The following is a 24,681-nucleotide window of genomic DNA, read 5'->3' on the forward strand; positions in this document are numbered from 1 at the left end:
CATTTATCGATATATCGGTCTATCTGTATCTGAACACAATGGCTAAAAACGTGATTAGATAGAGTAATAAAAATATACTTCTTGGCATTAATAAATTCAGGTATTTTGCGAATCCACGCCCCTCTATTAGTAATTGGGCAATTTTGTTTAATACAACACTCCATTTTTGATTTAATTATACGTTAATGACTCATTATTTTCTCATAGAGGAAGTTTACAAAGAGAGAATATTGTAATTATCAAAAAATTCGAAATTGAAATTTTGACTAATTTCCAAACTTTAGAACATCTCTGAATAAAAAAAAACATATTCATGCAATAATGGCTGTCTGTAAACATTGTAACTAAAAAACACAATGAGCTAGACGGATGAAATGTGGTATATGAATTTCACATCAAATTGTTAAATTTCTGTCGAATTTTAAACGAAATCTATTCAGACGGAGTCTGTCTGTCCGGTTGTCTGAATCCAAGTCAGTAGGATTATCTATAAAACGAAAAGAACTATATGAATAAAATTTGGTACACAGATTTAGCCCATAAAATGTAGATGTGTCTCTAAATTGGAGCCAAATCCGTCGATGGATCGACCCTCTGTCGTTTTGTACCATTACATGCCTGTAAACGCAGTAATTCAGACTTAAATGAATGAAACTTCATTCCCAGTTTTAGCATTATAAATTGTACATTCTTAGCATTTTTTTTGAACAAAATGGGCTATAGGATTGACCATCAGTCGGTGTGTACTTCCCACATGTAAAAGCAAAAAACTCAGAAATGTTATGACTTAAGTAAATAAAATTTGGTATGTGGTTTTGCGATCACAATTTTAGTTTCATGTCAAATCTTGTTTTCAATCGATTGGGAAAAAAACGTCCAATATACATATTTGATTTTTTTGGTACTTGTGTATTATATACAGAGCGAGGATTAATCGCCAACAGGAAAAGAATTCGCCATCTTACGCTAGATTCACGCCAAACATATTCCATAGATTGATATTGTTCGCCATTATCATACAATTGTTAATGCATAGTTAACTTCTTTCTTTACTATACAATTCTCTAAACAACTCACATGAGTCGGAATCTGAAAAAAAAAATCTGAGCACTAATGATATTTACGGTCTTGCCCAAGATTCAGACTTATCTAAATTTGCAACAATGACATTTAAAACAAAGAAATTCACACTAAAATATTCCAAAATAATATGTAGTATATGGTAAGAAAAACGAAAAAGAATAAAATCAATAGCTTTTAAAGAAACTAAATGAACACTATTTATTTATAATATTGTTTACATTTCTATCTTCAGCTGTTAAATTCTATTAAATAGGCTTTAACTTCGTTTCTAAATATCGTAAACATGAAATAAAAGTGCTTTTCATAAAGCAAAAAGACAGATTTTCAAATAAAACATTTTTTAAAAATTGTGATTTTCTGCCAAAAATTGTTTTTTTTTTTTTATCGTAGACGATATTTCAAGTACTTCAAAGGTTTGTTGTTGGTCTTAAATCCTATTTGCAATTGTATCTGGCAATTAATGCAAGAAAATTTTTTTATTTATACAGGTTTCTTGTTGTGCTATATATATACATCTTGCCGGGTGAGAGCCATTTCTGTTCTCTCGTACACGTAGTACAGAGGAAATATAGTAACCGGCAAAAAATTCGAACTCGAGATTTTGACGAATCTCCCCTTTTTAGACCTTTTTGACTTGAAAAACATATTTCTGGAAAATGTCCGTCTTTCTGTCTATAACACAGATAACTCAGAAACGTTTTGAACTAGACGATTGACATTTAGTATACAGTCTTTATACCGAATTTGTAGATTTCTGTCGAATTTTGAGCGAAATCCACTCAGAGAGGAAGTCCGTCTGTCCGGTTATTCGAATAAAAGCTAACACGATTACTACGGCACAGAAAGAGCTAGATAGATGAAATTCGATACAGAGAATTAATATCTATAATCTAGACACCAATCAAAAATTGAACTAAATCTGAATTAATCGCCAAATATCTCGCCAAAGATGACACGATAGATTCAGTAAAAATGCTAAATTCGAGCCAAAGGTTAATATTCCATAACTATTGTTCGCCAATGCTACGCAAGGCGTTCTCTGGAATAGAACCTTTATTAGCGGGCATGCGATAAAGGGGAGTGATATCACTACCGCTGGTTTTATATTTAATTCACAGAAAAACAGTTCTTTTTCTAGATAATCCTTTGAGTGTATTATTCCGTATCTTATTGTAAAAATGACTTTTTCCTTTATTTCTTATCCTCCTTAAAATCTACATATGCAATTTTTGGAATACCCTATGCTTAATTAATCAGCCAAATTGCGCTTCTGATTGGATATCTAATGATATTTCTTATCTCAGAAAGACTGGAAATCTGACAACGGCATTAATATAATTATACAATATAGGCGCTAGCTTATACAATATCGGTGATATAGCACCTATACTGTACAAGCTACATTGCATCATTATAGGTGCTATGTTGTATCATTCACATTGTGCTAGCTTGTAATGTCTGTTGTTTATCGATGTAGTTATCGTCATTTTGTATAACTTGTATCCAGCGATGTGGAGTTAGTGAAATATATGAATAATACCAATTAGGCTGATACTTCGAATGGAACGATATATTGATTTTAGAACATATGGTGCCGGTGTCCTGGCATAGGGGTAACGCGTCTTCCCAGTGATCTGGGCCTCCTGGGTTCGAGTCCCGGTTAGGGCATGGTTGGTTTTCATTTGTTCTATCTGTGAGATGTGTGAATGTGCCCCCTTGTAAAAAGGGGTTGTGCAAGCGAATGTGATGCGTGAGTACCTAAGACGTATTCTTGGCCCTAGTTGGCTCTGCTAAAACAAGAGACGCTTCCTTGGCTTAAAATCGTTGACTTCGTCAGCGAGCCTGTCCATGGCAAGTGCCATTATAAACAACAACACAACAAGAATCTATGGCATAGTTGGATAGAAAATATTAAAAAGTGGTTCCTTCTTCTCTGAATCAAATAATAATCAAATGAGTTCAAATTTAGGTATAGTAAATTCCAATCCCAAGAAGAGAGAGAAAAAACTATCACGGATTGGTTCTGAATTGCTCCAAAGATTCTTAAATCAATACATCATTTCATTCGAAACATCAACAAAACTGGTATCGATTCAGATACTCTTCTGGCTTCACATCCCTGGTTACAAGTTATACGGAAGGATAATGATTATATCGTATGGCAATAGACATTACAAACTACTAACCGAGTTGTATCCAATATAATTATATTATAACCACAATTAAATATTAAACTCTTGTAAATTATCAATTATACGCAATAATATACATTTCAAAATGGAATGGTATTTCCGTTTCTGTCCAGTAAAGTTCCATGATGAGATTCGTTCAAGTTGGAGAAAGTCTTTAGCATGGCAGAAATGCTCTCGGAGGGCTCCAACGTCGCCTGGTCGGTGCCCATGTCCGTCTTCACCCAGCCGGGGCACATGTTCACCACCAGGATACCTTGGTCCTTGATTGTGAGGGCAACAACTCGCATGGCCATATTCAAAGCAGCCTGTGGTGGAAAAATTAAAATTAATTTATAATGATTGTTATTTCTATTAAGGATTTTTAGACTCAAATGACGTAGGATTTAAGTGAAATGAAATCTATAAGTGATATGATAACAATGGATTGATATTAGTTGGTGCCATGACAAATTAATTTTCACATTATGGCTGCATTAAATCTCAAGCGCAGTTCCGAATGGGAATTTGACGAAACAGTAAATAGATTTTCACTTTTCTAAAAAAATTAAATAAAGTTTATTCTTTCACTGAAACACCAGATAATTCTTATATTGATGTAAATTCTTTAAAATACATATAATTGAAATATAATACATATAATTGAATACATATAATTGCCTACATATAATTGAAAAGGAGTGAGGTTTGGTTTGATGGACCAATTGGTGCAAGAACCATTTATGATTAAACTGTACCAAACATATGGTGACAGTTAATCTTATTTTAAAAGTTTGTTTTTAAATTGAGCCATTTTTCAAGATCTGTCAGTCTGTAAATTCTGCTAAAAGTAATCGCATGATGAAAGGGATAGGGGAAACAAATCTATCTGAAGATGATCAGAAGAGAGACAAGTTAGTTCAATAAAAAAAGGATAAAAATCAATAACAGTAGTACAACAGACGCATCAAATAGGTACATTCTGTACCTACAAGATTGTACCATTTTGTATTACTTGTAAGTTCTTAAGTTCATTTATAAGTCAACCATCTAACTATCCGACCCGCCCGAAGGCACACGGATTTAAACCATAAAACTGAATGACCGGACTGCCGCAACAGCAACATTGGCGGGAACTGTGGTTGAGTCCTAAGGGCCGCCACCAGCCACGGTACAACCCTCCCCGAAGGAAGTACGTTCCGTCATCGATGGGAGGAGCCAGATCCCCCACCTATTAGTGTACCCTCCAGTGTGGCGAGATCCAACCACCATGCCGGAAGCATCTCATCCTCATTTCGAGGTGCCCTCCCCCGGGGGGTTAAGTTCATTTATAAGTAAGTTTTCTTGTAACGAAAAATATGCTGATTAATAACGTTGATAAAGATTAGGATTAAGACTTAATGATGTAATTTGAAACCAATAATCATTTTTTATTCATTATTTAAAACTTCTCATGTGCTTATAATCTGATGATTAAAATACAATCAAATGATATCTATTGCACATAATGTTATTAATAAAACGATCATTATTTTCTGGAAAATGAGGCATCAGAATTTTTTTATTGCTTTATGAAAATAGCTGTATTTAAAATGCTGCTTTATTTGGAATTGATTCCTTATTGCATAACTACGTCCAAAAGTTAGTTGTGTATATGAAATAAATTAAACTTATCTGCAATTTTAGCATCTGGGCTTTTAGTTTATTCACATTTCTACCCAAATCAATCCCACCGGAGGGGACCTTAGATATGAGGAAGAGAAGCTTCTGGTATAGTGGTTGGCTCACGCTACTCAGTTGGTGCAGAAATGATGTGGGGTTGACTACCCTATCGATGACGGGACGTACCTCCCACGAAAAAATTGTGCTATAACCGGTGATGGCCCTTAGGACTCAACCTGAGTTCTCGGCAACGCTGTCACGTCGGTCTGGTCATTCAAATTTATCTGTGCGCCTCAGAACGGGTCGGAGTGGTCAAAAGTGATCCTTCTCCAAATCAAATTATTATAACTTTATTTGTCTGAAATCGATCTGGTCTTACAAATAGCATCTGGAGACTACATAAAGTTGCAGAATCAGTAATACTCTGTATATTTATTTCCTGAATAACGGAATTCATTTTTGCTATGCCATCGCCAAAAAACAAACGCGTCGCTATAGTTATAGTCATGGGCCAGCAATACACTTTAAAAATAGTCTCTAAGATAAAAATTACCCTCATCTGTCAAAGATAACTCCTTCAAGTAAATAACTTCCTTTCTTAACTTGCCTTCAAGTGAATAACTTCCTTTCTTAACCTGCCTTCAAGTAAATAACTTCCTTTCTTAACTTGCCTTCAAGTAAATAACTTCCTTTCTTAACTTGCCTTCAAGTAAATAACTTCCTTTCTTAAATTGCCTTCAAGTGAATATTCTCCTCTTTGTCTCTTGGTCCTGTAGCATGTATATTGAAAATTATAGTTGAAAAAATAGAGATGAGATGGAGATTCAGGAAACAAAAGTTGAGGGGGGGGAGGTATTATACTAGAGATATCTTCCACCAAATAAACGTGGTTTTTATTTATTGTCTCTTATAAAGGTATAATGCTACAATTGAGACATATTCATAGATCTTATGGACTTGAATTGACACGAATAGAAAATGATTTATAATAATTACGTAGAAATATTTAAAGTTAATAAAGGATAAATAGTTGTCTTCCGTACACTGTGTCAACAAAGGACTAGTTCATTCAATAGAGTACAGAAAAAATTCCAGCCACTACGCAGCGAATCGATCTAGGGTCTGTGGCAGATTGGTATGAGCGAGGATAGAAACAGTGACCTTGGGGTTCTCAGTCCAGTAACATGACCACAATACAAAAGCAATTCCTCGTGCAGCGTAGTTGTAACTGGCTTATAAGCTTTCTCCACAGGCTCGTCCTCCAGTGAGTCGGAAGTGAGACGAACGATATGGCTGTTGAGTGGTGATGTATTAGCTGTTGATTCTAATGCGCCTGTACCCATTTGATTAGTGTTCCAAGCATTATGGCGAGCGTGTGTAAGTGAGTGGTTTGCTGATGTTGTTGTTGCGTCAAGTGAGTCTGACAACTTTGGATTGCTGCAGCCTTTTTGTGTTGCTGTGTCAAGTGAGTCCGATGTCTTTGGTTTGCCATGGGTAGATGGCACCACAATAGCTGTACGAAGGTTGATTGTCCGAGGTCACCAATGTTGCGAATTGCGATGAACGAGGATAGAACCTGGGACCTTATGGTTCGCAGCCCAGTAACATGACCACAATACAAAAGCAATCGCTCGGGAAGTGTAGCTGTTAACTGGCTTGTAAGCTTTCACTACAAGTCATATCCAAATTCAACAGTTTGTCGGGATCAAAACACCAAAGACCTGACGTTACTACTGCTCAATAAAAGCACTACAGCAACTCTTTTATCGGAGATTGCAACAAGGCTTTCATTAATTCTCGATAGATTTCCACACTTTCTAGAAAAGAGTAGAAGCATCGAGAAGCTAAGTCGCCAAGTCTATCTCCATATAGTTGAATGTGGCACTAACAACTTCGCCAAGAAGCCAAAAAAACTTTAGATTTTACAGTATTCGTAACAATACAAAAAGAAAGTATTGTAATTTCTAAGAATTCAAACTCCAGATTTTGACGAATTTCCACATTTCAGACCTGAATGAGATTGAAAAATAAAATGATGGGATTTTGACTATCTGTCTGTGAATACAATAATCCCAAAATGTTTTAAACTATAAATAAGAAATTTGATATGTGGTGTTCACACCAAATTTGTATATTTCTATCAAATTTTGAATGAAATCCCTTCAGAGAAAGTTCACTATATCGAATTACAAATAAACACGGTATTTACAAAGCGTAAAGAGCTAGATGGATAAAATTTAGTACACAGATTTAGCATTTAAAATATAGATCAGTATCAGACTTAAGTTGTTTTAGAGAATACGCAAAAATTAATTTCTAAATTACCACATCGGGTAGTTTTATTTAATAATACCAGCCGTCTTTGGCGACCAGCCGGTTCGCCAATCTTAATGCACGTTAAAATTTTTAAAATTAAACATTTTATAGAACTTCCATTTTAATTACTTCTTCATTAAAATATTTTAAAACTTCAAATTTTAATAGTCATATAATTCACTCATAATATTATAAAGGCCTTCAGTCATAACGTGATATGTATCTCTCTAATTTTCTGTTAGCTCCCGTAGAATTTATGCTTTAAATTAAAATGGAAATGATTAAACTGCAATAAATATAATAATATTTTTTTTTACTGAAACGAAGTGTTTTTTTAAATATGAGTACTGAAAACAGAGTCGCTGAGTATTTAAACTTTGTGGGCACTAAAGAATATTTTTCATAATTTATATAATATCTCAAGAAGTTTTTAACAAAATTTTCTCAGATTCATCATAAACAGATCAATTCATTAACAATGTTTAGTTTTAAATGCCTCAAATACTAAAAAAATAAACAGAATCGTTTGAAATAATCTGTCGAAAACATATTAAGCCTTCAAAACCAAGTCCATATCCGTTGTCAACAATCAGAACACAATGCGCATGCGTGAATTTTCAACGCCAATTATGGTAACGCAAATGCGTGAATTTTCTACACCAGTTGGGGTAACGCTACGCAGATTAGAAATTTTTAATTTCCTTTATTCTGTTTTATTTTAATTCAAAAGTACTTCAGAAGGAATCTGAAAGATCGATTCCTTAACAATGTTTAACTTTAAATGCATCAAACCTTAAGAAAATAAACAGAATCCTTTGAAATAATCTGCCGAAAATTTCTTAAGCCTATCCTCTTTAGCGTGGGAAAAATAACTGAAGCCTTACTTATTTAATGGGAGGGAAATGAAAAGATTTTATTTTTGGCGGGAAAGTTAGTTTTTAATTAATAATTAAAATTCTAATTAAAAATTCAAAAAAGGGACCCCAGGTGCACATTCCCGATCTCCAAGGTATGCACGTACCAAATTTGGTAGCTCTAGATCGAACGGTCTGGCCTGTAGCGCGCCAACAGACACACACACGCATTGAGCTTTATATAAGTATAGATAAGATGCGCATATTGGATTAAAATATAGTTCTGTTTTTCATTCTTTTTTTCTGATAAAGTTTTATAAATTGAGATGATGTGAGACCATCATAAATTAATTTCAGATATTAATAAATTCTGAAAAAATTGCAAGATTATTCATAAAGTAATTTACAGTTGTCTAGTTACCTTACTGGTCCTGTAACCAAACACTTTTAACCAATCTTTAGGTTGTCCATCAATCAATTCATTCAGAGATCCTTTCGTGGAAGATATGTTGATGGCAGCTGCTCTAGAAACACTCATTCCTGAAGTTTTCTGAGCAGCTGCTATTTTCAAAAGAGGAAACATCACCTAAAAGAAAAATAAAATCTGTAATGTCGTGTAGAATATTTATGGAAATTCATGCATATATCTCTTCGTGGAAAATATGTTGCATATAGCTGCTCTAGAAACGTTCATTCCAGAATCTCATTCAATTTCAATTTAATTTCTGATTCAGCTGCTATTTTCAAAAGAGAAAATCTTACTTAAAAGAAATTAAAATCTGTTATGTCATGAAGAGTATTCATGGATATCCATGCATAGATCCCTTCATGGAAAATACGTTAAATGCAGCTGTTCTAGAAACTTTTATTCCAGAAATTTTCTGAGCAGCTGCTTTCTCAAAAGAGAAACAACACTTAAAAGAATTGTATTGTTTTGAAGAACATTCATAGAAACCTGTTTATGCTAGCCGCATTTCCACTGGAGCTTTAAAAATGCATCTATTCCAATTTTTAAAAAATATTTTTCGTAACATTGGTTAAAATATTCTCATTGCTATTTGAATTATTTCATAAATTTTTGGAAAATAAATGCTTTAGATCAAATCCTGTATTTACAATTTGCTTGTGAAAGATTTTAATCATTCCGAGTTCAAGACGCTTTTCTTGTATCAGATCATAACAGCTAGAATCTGCTTTCGAATTTATCTATAACACATGACTAGGTAATGTTATAATATGTCTTGACTACAATCTCGATAAACAAAAAAGCGACATACTCTAACAAGCAAATCCCCAGACCTCCAAACCGCTGACAAAGCCGAAATCCCTCAGAATTTATATCTAAATCCAAAAGGCTTAGTTAAATATTATTTTTAACTAAATAATAAACTTCAAAAATTAATAGTTATATTCATAAAATCATAAAGATATGTCAATAACGAAAGAAATGTTGTAAAATAAGAATGGCAACCATATCTTGAAAGATGATTTAAAAATCCTTTATAGTAAAAAGAGGGGGGGGGGCATCGGTCTTAGCATCCAAATTTGTAGATTTCTATCAAATGTGAACAAAATCTGTTCAGAGAAAGTCTGTCTGTTCGCTTATCACGACAACTAAAAAACGAAGAGAGCTAAATAGATAAAATTTAATACACAGATTTAACAACTTTAGCATAAAAGCCTACTAGATTTTGAGCGAAATACAACAGGGAGTTAACCGTCTATCTGTCCGTACTTTCTAAAACATGTAAACGCGATAATTAAAAAACCCAATGACTTAAATATATCAAATTTGGTGCGAGATTTGGTGATTCTAAGTATAGTTTTGAGTCGAATTCTTGTTTCAAACGGTTGGAAAGAATGTGGTTGAAACCATAATCCGATTTTTGTGTACTTTTGACCGCATGCCGGAGATTAATCGCCAAGGATGGCGCAATAGATTCAGTAAAAATGCTAAATTAACGCCAAATGTTAATATTTGTATTGTAGTCCAGTGTCATACAAGGAGTTCACGGGAATAACATCTTTATTAGAGAAAGTGCGAGAAAATTTTTGGAAGACCACTTCCACTGGTTTCTTGGGACAACCGTCTTTGAATTGGATTTTCAGATACTACTGACTTTACAAAAGCAATCATCAGTACTCTTTTCACCTTTTACATCAAACATAAATACACAAAATTCGTCATCGTTTTTAATTCACTGAAATTTTTTAATCCTCACCTGCAAAACCATAACAGGTCCAATGGTGTTGATGGTGAAATTAAACAGCATGTCCTCTTCTGTTATTTCGGGAAAACCTAGAAACGTCGCTATTCCTGCGCTGTTAATCAAAAGATTGAGGCCTTTTTCTCCTACCGTTTCTTCGACGATTTTTTTGGCGTTTTCAATTTCGCTTTTCTTTGATACATCTGAAAAATAACTCCATAAAAATCATTAAAAAGGACTAAACATTTAAAGTAATCCAAATTGTAATTGATTTAGATATATTTAGAAATTTGATGATTCCAGAAAGTAAAATTACCAGACTCTTAAAAGACCAAGCTATGCCAACGGCTTGTGGCCATATCTGAATGATTTTGACTGTTTATTCAGAGATATTTGCTAAACTAGAAATCATATGATTCATACAAAATATCATCACCAAGCTGATATTTGATCTCATATACGCACCCATGAGTAGAAAAGAAAGGAAAAGAAAGCAGCTAATTTCTGTCACAGCAGTCCGGTCATTCAGATTTTTTTCGTGTGCCTCAGGCCGGATCGAAGTAGTTCAGTATCTGATCGCTTTATATTAAATGATTAGAAAAGAATACCTTGGGAGTATCTTGTATTTAAAAAGTTATAGCCATAAGAAAGAACTTTTGAGCGCCATTTTACAAATGAATGTGAAAACAACATTTTGTAATTTTCTTTGAAAAATATATCCTATGAAAAGATACATCCGTAACAAAATAACTTCGAGCGCCATTTTACAAGCTAATGTGAGAAGGACATTTGTAATTACCTTTGAAAATACTATCTTGGTAGTATCTTGTCTTTGAACAATTATATACGTAATAAAATAACTTTAAGCGCCATTTTACAAGTGAATGTGAAAAGGACATTTTGTAATTACCTTTGAAAATACTATCTTGGGAGTATCTTGTGTTTGAAAAGTTATATACGTAACAAAATAACCTTGAACGCCGAAATGCTCTGATCTCACTCCTTACGATTTCTTTCTACAAACTCTCATTACTGGTTAACATTGTTAAACTCAAATGTAAATAACTGCCCAAATGGCATGCTGCAAAATGTTTCTAATAAGAGTGGTTACGCAAAAGATATCATTTACTAGAATATCACATTCAATATTTATGAAATTAATACTGAATATAATAGCCATATAAAGTTGTATGAAATTTACAATGTTACTTTTAAAGATACTGATAGATCAAGAATGTGACTTTTGTAAATATAAACTTTCAAATTTTATATATATTTCCTATAAGATAAATAAAATAGTATATCTTACCCATTTTTATCAGGACAATATGTGTTTCATCATGCTTCTTTTGTATGTCTATAAGATCCTGGAAAAACGTAAAAAAGACGTATATGAAAAAGAATTAAATTCGAATACATGAATTATTTTCTTATCTAAATAAGTAAGAAAAAATAAAATTCGAATTTAACTTGTTGCAATAAGAAGGGTTTCAAATTACCTGCATTCTCAAATGATATTAATATCTTGAGCAGCCGAAATATTTTACACTTCACCAGTTTTTATTTTATCAATGCATTTTCTTTCGATTTTATATTATTGCATGTTGTAAGAATATATAGAAATATGCAAAATATTAATATTTTTCTTTCGTATTTTTCTATATTCGTACATTCGTATTTTTCTTTAACCTTCCAGGCATTCTATACATTGCCTAGGTGGATAAAATTCGATACACAGAATTAATATTTATATTCTAGACATCTAACAAATTTTGAGCCAAATTCAACAAATGATTTACTGTCGGTAAATACTTTTAGAAACATATAAATACGATAACTTAAAGACGAAATGACTTAAATATATCAAATTTGGCATGTGATTTTGTGATTACAAGTGTAAATTTGTGCCAGACTTTTGTTCATTCAGTTGGGAATACGCATCTAAAACACAAATTTGATTTTCGGATACGATTCATTGCCTGTCAGAAATTAATCGCCAAATAGCTCGCCAAAGATAATTCGATAGACTCAGTAAAAATGTTATATTCACGCCAAAAGTTAATATTTCATGACATCTTTAAAAGAATGTATGCCAAGAAATTTTGCGGGGGCCATTCCCGTTACTTCATAAAATATTATTCATAAAGTCAAGCCTTGTCAGACACGATTTATTAATCAAATTTATATTAAAAATCCAGAAAAAGAAACACTCACTTGTAGGGTATTTTCATTCCTATAAGTAGCAAAAACGAAACTTGGCGGGTTTGGCAGCTTTACGAATTGTCTCACAAACTCCAAACCTATTCCTCGATTTGCACCAGTGATCATAACACTCCTTACTTCCATCTCCTTGTTTTGATTTCAGAGTTAGAATCCGTAATTCTGAGAAAGATTAAACGAAACTGTTACAACTGAAAACGCTCTTTCTTTACTCTGAAGTAAATGAAATTGAAACAGGCAGCAAAAGTGGTTATCAGAAATTAGAAGTGTTTAGGTATAAATAACAAATCGACTCAAGGCCATCGTCATGAGGCCTTGGATGACGTAATTATTTTTAATTAAAACAAAAGTTGTTTCTATTTGACTCGTTGTTTTTATCTTTGAATTGGCTGTTGATATTTTTCTTCCTTTTTCTCCTAAATAGAGCTAGTTGTTTAGCGACAATGTGGATTTTCCCCCCTCTCAATATGTCTATTCATATATGAATTGTTTTTAATAATGATATTTCGGATTGTAGAATATGTTGTATTCATTACAGAATCAGTAAAATACTCATACAAATATTTAAATGGAATTTTTTATTTGTTTTCAGATTTCACATAGAACTTCTGGGAAGATTCTAAAATGTGTTTCACGATGATCAGAAATCATTTGTAATAAAACGTAAACGAATAAAATCTATTGTTTTTGTTATTTTCACATAATAGGAGCTATAGATGTATAAACTTAACTCTGAAATGAAAGCATTGCTGATATGATGTGTCAACAAAAACATAAAGTTAATTTGAATAGTATTGAATCAAGATTTGGCCTTTTTTAAAATAATGGTGTACTTTTTAAGCACAGAAACTAAACAAATATAATTTCTACTTATTGAAACGCATTCTAACCATTTAACTATTTTTATAGGTAGAAAAAAAATTGAAATTACAGTAGACTCTCGATTATCCGCGGGCGGATTATCCGCGGAGCGGATTATCCGCGACTGCCGCACTAAGTGTTTTATTTATTTTGCTTCCAAGCAAAGGAAAAATGCTTCCAAAGCAAGAAGCAAACACAAATGACTGATTTCTTCAAAAAGGTGTAGCTTTACAGTTATGCTTTTGTAATTACATAATACATTATAGTACTAAAATAGTACATATGTATTAATTTTTCTGTGTATCCTTGACGCCTCTCGTAAGTGCAAAGCACTTTTCTATTTTCATTAACAAAATGCATTTTAGGTTAGTTTTGAGTGATATACTAAAATATTAAGCGTTAGTTAAACATTTCCTGCTGTTTATTTTACGTTTTAATGTACATGAAACGATTTTTCAAAGTTGGAATGCCTGTTTTCTCTTTTGCTTACCCATTTTTAGCTTTTTTCGGATTATCCGCGATTTTTGTTATCCGCTGCGGCCGCGCCACCCAGTTCCGCGGATAATCGGGAGTGTACTGTACGTATATTATCAATATACATAAAATTATATATTATATTTATTACGTTATAATTCAATATCTTTATTATTAAAATTATAATGAAAATCCCTGACATAATAATCCTGAATTAGTTCTCAAACGTGATATTTCTAATTTCGTTCTTTATCTTTGCAATCACTTTGTTGACAAAAAATTTTACAATTGGTATTTTAGGTTCTGAATGCCGGCGTCCTGGCATAGGGGTAGCGCGTCTTCCCCGTGATCTGGGCGTCCCGGGTTCGAGTCCCGGTTTGGGCATGGTTGTTCTTCTGTTGTTCTGTCTGTGAGATGTGTGAATGTGCCCTCCTGTAAAAAGGGGTTGTGCAAGCGAATGAATGATGCGTGAGTGGCAAAGTCGTACTCTCGGCCCTAGTTGGCGCTGCTATAAAAAATAAGAGACGTTCTTCCTCAGGCTTAAATCGCTGTCTTTGTAACAGCGGGCTTGTCAGTGGCAAGTGCCATAAGAAACAAACAAGGTTCTGAATCATTTTCTGTTATTTATTCTGGTTCACACGGAGATTAATTCGTTTCACTGAGTTTTAAAACTAACCAGAGACGGCAACCAACTGCATTGGAGGTCTGATACTCATTTAGCTCAAGGTGTGTAGATAGCTCAATTGTAACACTGCTTCTGTAATATTGTTTCGCTGCAATGTTAGTCTCAACGTTGAAAAAAGATATCTGGATACCAAGTCAATGATTTTAGGCTTTGGCGACTAATTTAGTGAGTTTGGTGATAAAAATAAATGTTCTAAGAATGTTGGCACTATGGCAATGTCGGTACCATTCAAAAGACAAATTCCTAAATTTTGAAACAATACAAAATTGAATAACATTTTTAGAAGTTGTTGCGGAAAAAATGGCAAAATTCTGCTTAATTTTTAAGTAATTAAAGTTTTAATGAAATTTTCAAGAACTCGTTGCGTGGTGCATAGTTCCACCCTCTAAAGTATTTCCCGAATACCTTGAAAAATATGTCACATTTGGTAGCTATATATAAAATGATCTGGCCTACACAGCGCCAACATGTGCATATTAGTCTTTATTAATAGTAGAGATTTGTTTACGGTTAATAGTGGATTTAGGATTAAGTTTTGATTTCTAGATAAGAAAATCGGTTATTCCTATAAATGGTGTTTTTGAAAATCCACCATATATAGGAATATGGTGAATATAAACACCTTGTTGAAATACTAACCAATTGATATGGATTGGAATTTTTGTATAATGAGTTATTAGTTCAAGTAAAATATCGTGAATTATAAAATGTGACAGATGTTTTATAGTGTACATAAATTTCGAAATTCTAGTCGGTCTTTCAGTCCAGCTTCTAGTCTGATTGCTTAAACTTGTAACTCTATATTGTAACATAACATCGGTCATTTAGAAAAATGGTGATTAGACAATTTCCTATCTTCATCTTTTAAAATCTTTTGAATATCAGAAAAAAATGAAGCTTTCATTCTAAAGTAATTATATTATATAAAATATATTATAGCTTCGTTAAATTATTTTTTTGAAAAGAAATAAGCTGAATTTCTTTTTTAAAATGCTATACTTGCGTTCAAGTTTTAAACTTACTTTTCCTGTATTCTTTACATTCAGTTTTATAGATTTAAAAAACTGCAGTTGCAAAACCGAAAGATTTTATATTGTAGAATCTATAGGAAAAATAGCATACATGCATATAAATAATTACAAGATGTAAATTAAAAAAAAATACTTAAATATAAGCAAGTACAATCACAAATAATTATAAATATGTTGTAAATGTAAGTGTAAATTACAATTTACTTATATTTACAAATACGTATATATAAGTAATTACATTTTTTTTTTGTCTGCCAAGAGCATCTGAAAGAGAATTTGTAAGTTTTTTTCTTGGGTGCTATCCGGATATTTGTTCATCTAGAATTTTGAAATCTGAAGTATTAACATTCTCTCGTAACTCCTTGTGATTTCAGTTAGTTATTTTATGCGTTTTCCTGCTCAAAACCTTGCTCAAATACAAAATAATAAGACAATATAAAAAATTAAGCATTTAATGCAATACAAAATATAAAAGGAATAGGAATTTTTATGTATTAAATCTGAATTCATTTTTGTTAACACTTTTTTTAATCCTTCATATGATATTAATCGAAAATCTGAAAGATTTGCTAATCTCACATCGCGAATAAATATATTTTGCATCACTAACAAATTTTTCTCTGAAAAATAAATTTCGATCAATTTAATAATTGAATAAAGGAGCAGAAAACTTATTATATTTTTTGTTTTGAAACCGGAAAATATTTTGGTAAAGAAATTTCAATAAAAGTGACATTTTTAATTAATTTTCAATTTAAAATTTGATTTAAAATTAATTTTTTATTTGATATAAATCTGAAAATAATTTTATAGATAAATAAAAATGTTATTGTAAAATTCTGAAAAAAAATTAATTGCAGTGTAGAGTTGGGATAAAAAAAATAAATTTATTTCAAAATTTGCCAGAGCATTTATAAAATACTAGAAATGAATATTTATATATATCATGTATTTGCATATTCATTTATTTTCATATATTTCATAAAGTTACAAAGTAATTGAAATCAGTGTGCTTCCAATGTTTTCTGTGCTTTTGATATAAAGTAGTAGTAGTATTTGGAGATAAGATAAAGACACGATGTACGTGTAATGCTAATTCTCAGTGAAAAATAACTTAAGTGGGAAGTATTATCAGAATAAATACTTAACCGTACACGTCAATGTTTGTTATAAGAATGAGTTGGAAATACCATTGAAGATTGCGCTATCAGGCTGTATGAAATCATTAGCCTCCACTATCAATTTGTAAAATGCACATTGTTTTTTGAGTCAAAGCAATGTTAAATGTCATTGGAGAGAAAACATTTCTCACTGTTACAAATACATACCTTTCAATCTTTATTCGATGCATTCTAAAATATATCTTTTTCGCTGTGACCTTCAAGGTCAAATCAGAAAAATAACGGCGATGCACAAGCTTTAAAAACTTTTGATGTAACTGCAGTGAATTCTTGGTTTTTGTAGCTCTAACAAAATGAGCCATTACTTAATCATTAAATGATGTATTATGCACCTTAGTAGCTTGTTGCTTACTTACTATATAACGTTAAAGTATTTAAATTACGAAACACATTATTATATCCTGTTAAATAATTTCGGATTTAACGATATTAAAGTTAAAAGCGAATGATATGTATCAATAAAACCTTTTATTAAATGCAGATAATTCTAATAATAAATTTTAAAAACGAAAATTTAAAAAAAATTTAATTCCGTTTTGCATTTGTTAGATAATAAAATTAGTTTGTATTTCATCATAAAAACAAAAACATTATTACAGATAATGTAAAGTTAAATTTGAAATATTTTTGACTAAACGAAAAAAAAAATTAAGTTACTGAGATTGACTTCAAAGTTTAATGATAATGATTTCAAAGTTTTAAACTTTGAAACGTTGATAATTGTCTTCTTATGTTATAAAATAGGTGTGTACATATTTCTTCAAGATCGAAAAGCGTTGTAGATTTTTATAAAAGACAAGAAAACAAACATTCATTTTGATCTATATATTTAAAAGTTGCTTAAATCTGTGTAAAAAGTTCTACAAAAAATGTGTAAATCTTCAAAAAAAACAAAAAAAAAAAACATCGTAGAATAATTAAACAATTAAACTTAATTGTTCAATTATAACTTTAAATAATAATTTTATAATTACCTATTTAATTATTTAACTTTACTTTAATTAACTTTAAAAGTAATTAAAATATGGTCTATTTAAATGCTTAAGTTATCACTGAATGATTTGATATAAACATCAAAAAATCATCCTTAAATATCGGTATATATGTATACACTAGTCGCCTTTAGCAACCAGCCGGTTCACCAGTATTAATGATTGCTGAAATTTTTAATTAAATATTTTATGTAACTTGGTCTCTTAATAGCTTTTTCTGCAAATATTTTTAAGCTTCAGATTTTGATAGTTATATAATTCAGTCATACTACTGTGTAGGCCTTAAACAGTTTCTGTTCATTCTACTACTTATCTCTGTCTGTAAATTTCTGTCAGCGCCCATAAAATTTCTACCTTTAATTTGAATGGAAATGTTAAGCTGCAATTAATATGAAAACATTTTTCACTGAAACCAGCCATGTCCTTTTTTGAATATGAGAATTGAAAGCAGATTCGTTCGGCATTAAAGTTGTATGTGCACTGCAGAATAATTTTCGTAATTTATATAATATCTTAAAGAATTATTCAACAAAAATTTCTCTGATTCATCGTAAAATTCAGTTTTTAGTTTTACCTTCAAAATATTTAAATGATGTAAATAAAAAAAAAAAATTTTGAAGTCAATAAATGTACTTAAGAAAAAATTATGAAGTTTAAATTTTACACATTCCTCTTGTCCTAAGGAATCATATTCTGAGATATGCTTTTGACACTTCAACTTTTAAATAAATAAATAAACGTTTGTATCTTCTGAGATAAAACTTGACCGATTTATGAAATTTTTATAAATCAATTTTAGAACAATCAACATTTTCATAATCATAAGCCAATCACAGTTGGAAAACTCTGGCAGAAGATTAGCGTATCTTCTTTAAGACAGTCATTGAAGTGATTTAAAATCGCCAGTTCTTATAGAAGAGTGATATTCAAATTTTATACATTAATCAGTTTTAGTGATTTATTTAGTTTATTGGGGTTCAACAATTTTTATTTAAAATATTTGCGTCTCAAGAATATTTTTTAAAAATATGATTCAAAGGGCAGAGGACTTATGTAAAAATTTAAAATTCGTAATTCATTGGTGCCTTTATTGACTCAAGTTACATAAAATATGATTATTTAGTTCATTTAGACCATTTTGTTAGCAGATGTATGCCCCAAATTAGCTGATGGGCGCTGATGTGAGTGATTATCTTTTATATATTAAGCCATGTTTTCCTTAAATTAAACTGTTTTATTGAATTAATAATATAGATATTGCAAAAGACCATAGAAAATTGTTCCTCCATTTCCTTTTTAGAAAATATCATATTTCAAATATTTTTCACTTCATACAGACACATGCTGAAAATGACACTTTTATATATTTAATTTGCAATAATAGATTTTTTTTTAATTTGAACTTCCGTTATGGTGATATATAAAATTCTGAATTTTTCTAGCTGGCAAAAAAAGTTTTGGAGCTCGAAGGATTTTGAGATGGAGAAAAAAAAACATCCCTCTTCTAAAAGTTGACGATTGCGAATACAATAATCGTGTAATCATTCCAAACCAATTTAAGCAAAAAAAAAAAAAAAAAAAAAAAAAAAAAAAAAAATCTGGCCTCGAGATAAAGTTTTGAAATTAGAACGATTTTGTGGCGAGAGAAAAAAAAAATCGTTTTCTAAATATTGACGCATGCGTAATCTGATAGTCATGTGCTTTTTTAAACCAGTTTAAATTGGTTAATGACTTAAATTAATTAATGAAAACAATGATTTAAAAAATAATAGCGTTCTCACATGATAACGCGGAATTTGGAATCGGAGATTTTAATTTTTTATTAATTTAAAATTGATTTAAATATTAAAATTTTTGTACAATAATCTTGGAGCGTATTATCGCACAAAAACATTTTAAACTCTATTATACAATTTAAAAATTAGATTTTCAATGATATCCATTTTATTTCTGTCATATTTTCTGAAATGATTATAAATTTCCATGATTAAATTTAAATGTATTTGTTTTATGTAATTTTAATGTTTTTTTTCATATTTATTTTCTTTTATAGAGACATCTGTTGGAAATTACACTTTAATGTATTTAATTTGCAATAATATTTTATTTATTTATTAATTTTAACTTCTTTTAATATGATGGCAACACGTTGATAAAAGCTAATTTTTTCCTATTGATTCATAACTTGCACGTGCAGGTTAAATTTTATTTTGGGCGAAATAAATTGTTGAAAAATATAATCAAAGTTTTTTTTAAAAAAAATCGTTAAAAATAAAAGTTAATTTTATATTTTAAAACACTGGTATCATTGAAGAGATAATTTTGTTGAACTTCAATATGATGTAAAAAATCAAATTTGTGTTGTAATATTTTTGAAAGTTATAGCTGGAAAAATTTCGCTTGATTTTTAATTAATTAAAATTCTAATTAAAAATTCAAAAAAATCGCTCCGAGGTGCACATTCTCAGCCTCCAATGTACATACGTGCCAAATTTGGTAGCTGTACGTTCAACGGTCTGGTCTGCAGAGCGCCAACACTCAAACACACAGTTTTATTATAAGTTTAGAAGTAATTCTGCCAATTCTTTAATGTCATTTCATATAAAGTTCTTCTAAAATGAAGGAAAAACTAAAGTTATTAAATTATAAACTTACTATCATGTTTGGAGATGGTTATATTCAAGCTGACATGGCCTCGGAAATGACTGAGACTTTTTGCCCTTTAGATGCAATAGAAATGTTACATATTATTAAAAATGTTTAAACTAACAAAGAATCATAATATTTAAAAAAACTAATTGATGTGATCAATGACACTCAGAACAGAAGAAGTCATCACGTCTTCATGAAAAGTTATGGCATGAACATGAAGAGACAGAACGTGTTAATAATGTACGTTCAGTGGTTCAACAAACAAACAATTTTAAATAACAATAATAAATTTAATTATTAAATTAAAACTCCAGGAATCAAGCCCTTCTATGTAGATTCAAATTATGTAGAAATCGGCTAATCGCTTTAAATTAAGTAATAAAAAATTGGATAAAATATTATAAATGAATAAAAAAAAACAAGTAATAAAACGTAAGAATTAAAATTGAATTTTTAAATTGAGAAGAGAAAAAGGAAAAAAAAAGTAAAAACTAGTTATATAGTCCAAAACGAATAACAACCACAATATGTTATTTTCAAATTTATTCGAATGCATTATATGCACAGAAAGCTATTTCACATTTGGCTCTACACTGTCAATATTAAACCTGATTCATTACAATGTTTTCATTAAGTTTTTCCCACAGTATCTTATTCAAATTCATTTTACGAAATTAACATTCATTCACTTACTTTTGGTTCGTTTTATCATATAAAAAATACCTTCCATAGTTTCAGTAGCTAGAGAAGGATTTTCAATCTTAAATTGCTTCCACAATTTTGAATTCAAAATATCATCATCGTGTTTAAAAATGAAAGAGTGTACAGATCTTATCAATTCTTCGTCATGGTGCATATGTGCAAGAATCAGAATGTTACAAACACTGGACACAGAAAAATTTGCTTTTAAGACAGCCGAACATTGATCTCTGAGAGTTAAAAGTTCATACTTATCCGCAGCTCTGTACAAATCCATCGCATTGTCCCCATGCAGTTCTGGCACAGTGTCTGTGTAGATGTAAGATAATAAACTACTGAGGGTACTTGGGAGTAAATCGGGAATGTCAACATGATTGGTGATGCTTTCCATCATGTGGTTGGTGAACATGGCACTGAAAACAGGAGATCGTGCACCAAGAATGCTTTTATGTGCTGGAAATGCTTCAGAGCCACATCTGAGAATAACATCACTGAATCTTTTATCTTCATACAAACACTTAATGGCACTTTTCAGAGAACAACAAACGGCATCAACTTCATCGGCCACAATCGTGATTCCTTCCAAATCTTGGAAAGGGAACTAACTGCCTGTAAGTTTCAATTCGACTCCAGACAGGCCCAATATCGATTTCGAATTCACACCTCAAACACAATACATCGTTCTGCAATAAGCATAATTTTTGTGTCACTAGCCGAATTTTGGTCAAGAAATAACGAAATTCAAACACAGTTTCGTCGTCAACGTTTATCCAATCATAAATGTTGTCGGTGTGTACTACATTTCCCTCCCCATCTAGTACCGATATTTCAGCGTACATCCAGTGATCTCTGCTTGCTGAACGTCTTTCAACTTTGAAGTGTATATTACCTTCATCATATTGATCACAAGAAAGGCTCAGAATGAGTTGTGGGGCACCTGTTGCGGTTGGATTTAATACATGGATCTTTCGGTCCCCAGGCTGAAGAGAGCTGAAATCACTTATGGACCATACGGTGGAACGTCTATCCACTCCCATGTGAGTTCGTGCAAAACATGAATCCATTTTGGAAATTGATGTTCCAGTTCTCCACATTCGACATCGAATTGTGAGTATGTCTTTTGGTAAAAATTCAATCCTTCTATCAAGAAAAATTTCGTCTGATCTAGCAAAAGCATCAAATTCCATATAACTGTTTTTCCTCATAGGCTTTTTATCCATTCGTTTAATAAGTGGCGATCCATTGGCAGCCAGAAATGATAGCTCGAGCTCTATTTCAATACTTTCAGGACCAATGTCATTTTTTTCTCTTCTTATACAAAGGGAAATCCAACCTGTTTCATAATCAGGTTCCATTTCTAAATGCCACTCTGTTGCCTCCATTGAATCCACTGTAAATACTGGACTAGAGATCCGGTCTGATATATGTAATGTAGAGCTGTTCTCAATTGCCCAAATAAATGTAAAGGGTGCTTTGTTTTCATCCTCATTCGCCATGAGAAATTTATTTTTTACCAATTTATACTCAAAAATTCAACAAAAGAAGAATAGAATTAAGGCTAATGAACTAGTAGATAAAAAAATTGGACTTTCACTAATTTATATTCAGCCTTTAAGTATAGAAATTGCAATTCGCACTGATGAACTCGCCAGCAAATGAATTTCAATTTCACTAGTTTTATTTTCAGCCTTAGAAGAATCCAACTGTCGCTGATGTACTCACCAGCAAAAGAGCTTGAATTCCACTAGTTTATATTCAAAATTTAACGACGGAACCAAATGATGCTGATGAATTATTCAATTGAGAAGTTTAGCTTTCTCTAATTTATGTTAAGTCTTAGTGCAGAAAATCCAATTCACTCTATTGAATTTTTAATTTATGAAGCTCAAGTTTCCATTTAAGATTCAGCCAATAAATTGTAGAAGATGTACTTCAAGTACGAAATAACCCAACTCAAGCAGGATTGTTAATCTCTAGTTTTGCTTGGCGCGTCTTTCTGCTGTTTCATTGGAAATGTGCCAGAATAATCTAATCAGGATGGCTATCATTAAATTATCAGTAAAAGAGTCAGTACGAGATTGCCCTTCGTTCTGTAAATCAACTATTTACTCAGCAGAGATTCTTGAGTAGACTTCTTTAGCTCAAGTAGATAAGAAACATTTAAAAAATTCGAAATAAAGATTGTTGAGTTCAATCTTTTCTTCTGATATTGATAAAATTCTTTCATCAAGCGACTTCAAATTTAATACTGTTATCTTTTATCGTAGATGATTTATCACTAAAAATTTACAAATTCCAATGATACATTTATAAGTAGGATTTATTATTAAACAGGAAACTAGGCAATTTCCTAGCACACCATGTCTTTGGAAGGGCGGGTGTAAAGATTTGAGAATTTTTTCCTCGGGGTAATCTAATTTTGTGCTTTCATGTGATTTATAAGAATCATGAAGGGAAGACAGGGACTAGTTGTAATAATTTTTTGAAGAAATTTCTAATATTTTTTAAATGTATTTGAGATTTCTTATTTATAAATATTTTGTTTTATAGCGTAACTATTCATTTGTGTTATGTCTAAAAAATTCAACATTTTTCTTCATTTTAGTACCAGAAATATTTTTACAAAATTTATTGGCTGTTACAACTTTTTCTGGATTTGGGGCAAGTTGCTACAGATGTGGGACATTTTGTAACAATAAAAACAACAATATTTTAAATAAATTTTTCCTTACCGTTTTTTATTAATTAAAATGTAGAAGATATATGGTAATTATTATCATTTGATAATAATCATCATAGTAATAACAAATGATATCAAGTGATTTAAATTGAAATGAAGATAAAATTATTTAAACAATCAATATGAAAGTCAGTCTGCATCAGAAATGCAATTAATGATAGCAAATGACAGATTGGGTTAGTTACATGTAACAGATTGTTATAGAATAAAATGTACTATACCCAAATGTACTATATAAATGTTTTATACCCAAATTCTGAAATTGAAATACTGAGCTCATTTTTCCTAGTTGAGAATTGCGGACCACGATGGTCTGTTTTTGATATCTTGCCTCTTCGGGCTGAGTGTTAGTAGTTCAAGACCCGATTTTTCTGAAGAAGGCCGTGTATTCGTATCTGACTTACGCATGATCTGCAGGTGTTGAAAGGAAGTGGAGGAGATTAAGTACCGCAGTTCGAAATTACGCGATCTATCTTAAAATAGCAATACACATTACCGGAAGATACAACAAAACCATTCTCCTTTTTAAAAATTTGTGTCAAGTGCAAATTCCTTTTCTTCACATTTTTTGTCCCCTTCCATTTTTTAAATCCGCCCCCCCCCCTTAAACCTTTCCTTTTCTCTTATGCTTTTTTCTGGTTTTCATTTCTTATTAGTTATGTTGTTATTTCCTCTTCCGATAGATCTTCATCCGGTGGCTGAGATAAGAATTTTATTTTATTTTATGTTTTAATTTTGGAGATTTTTTAGATTTTTTCAGAGGTGAATTCTTAGAGAGTAGATATTAATTCTTCGAATTAATATTTAAAACAGAACGTCTAAATGTTCGAATCGAACAAAATCGAAGAAAAATCTC

The 24,681-nt window shown here is 31.3% G+C and overlaps 2 protein-coding genes across 2 annotated transcripts; both read right to left on the bottom strand.

Moving 5' to 3' along the window:
* Positions 1 to 1,318: 1,318 nt before the first annotated feature.
* LOC129989300 (C-factor-like) lies at positions 1,319 to 22,629 on the bottom strand. Its single transcript, XM_056097744.1, has 7 exons — positions 21,080 to 22,629; positions 20,390 to 20,454; positions 12,505 to 12,672; positions 11,600 to 11,657; positions 10,306 to 10,493; positions 8,505 to 8,669; positions 1,319 to 3,580 (listed from the first exon to the last, which is right to left on the bottom strand). The coding sequence occupies exons 3-7, from the start codon at positions 12,634 to 12,636 to the stop codon at positions 3,356 to 3,358; spliced, it is 768 nt and encodes a 255-aa protein (XP_055953719.1). The 5' UTR covers positions 12,637 to 12,672; positions 20,390 to 20,454; positions 21,080 to 22,629; the 3' UTR covers positions 1,319 to 3,355.
* LOC129987670 (speckle-type POZ protein-like) lies at positions 21,072 to 21,494 on the bottom strand. Its single transcript, XM_056095626.1, has one exon. It carries the CDS (start codon positions 21,492 to 21,494, stop codon positions 21,072 to 21,074), a length of 423 nt encoding a protein of 140 aa, XP_055951601.1.
* Positions 22,630 to 24,681: the final 2,052 nt, after the last annotated feature.

This window comes from Argiope bruennichi, chromosome 10, assembly GCF_947563725.1.
Source record: "Argiope bruennichi chromosome 10, qqArgBrue1.1, whole genome shotgun sequence".
Lineage (NCBI taxonomy): Eukaryota > Metazoa > Arthropoda > Arachnida > Araneae > Araneidae > Argiope > Argiope bruennichi.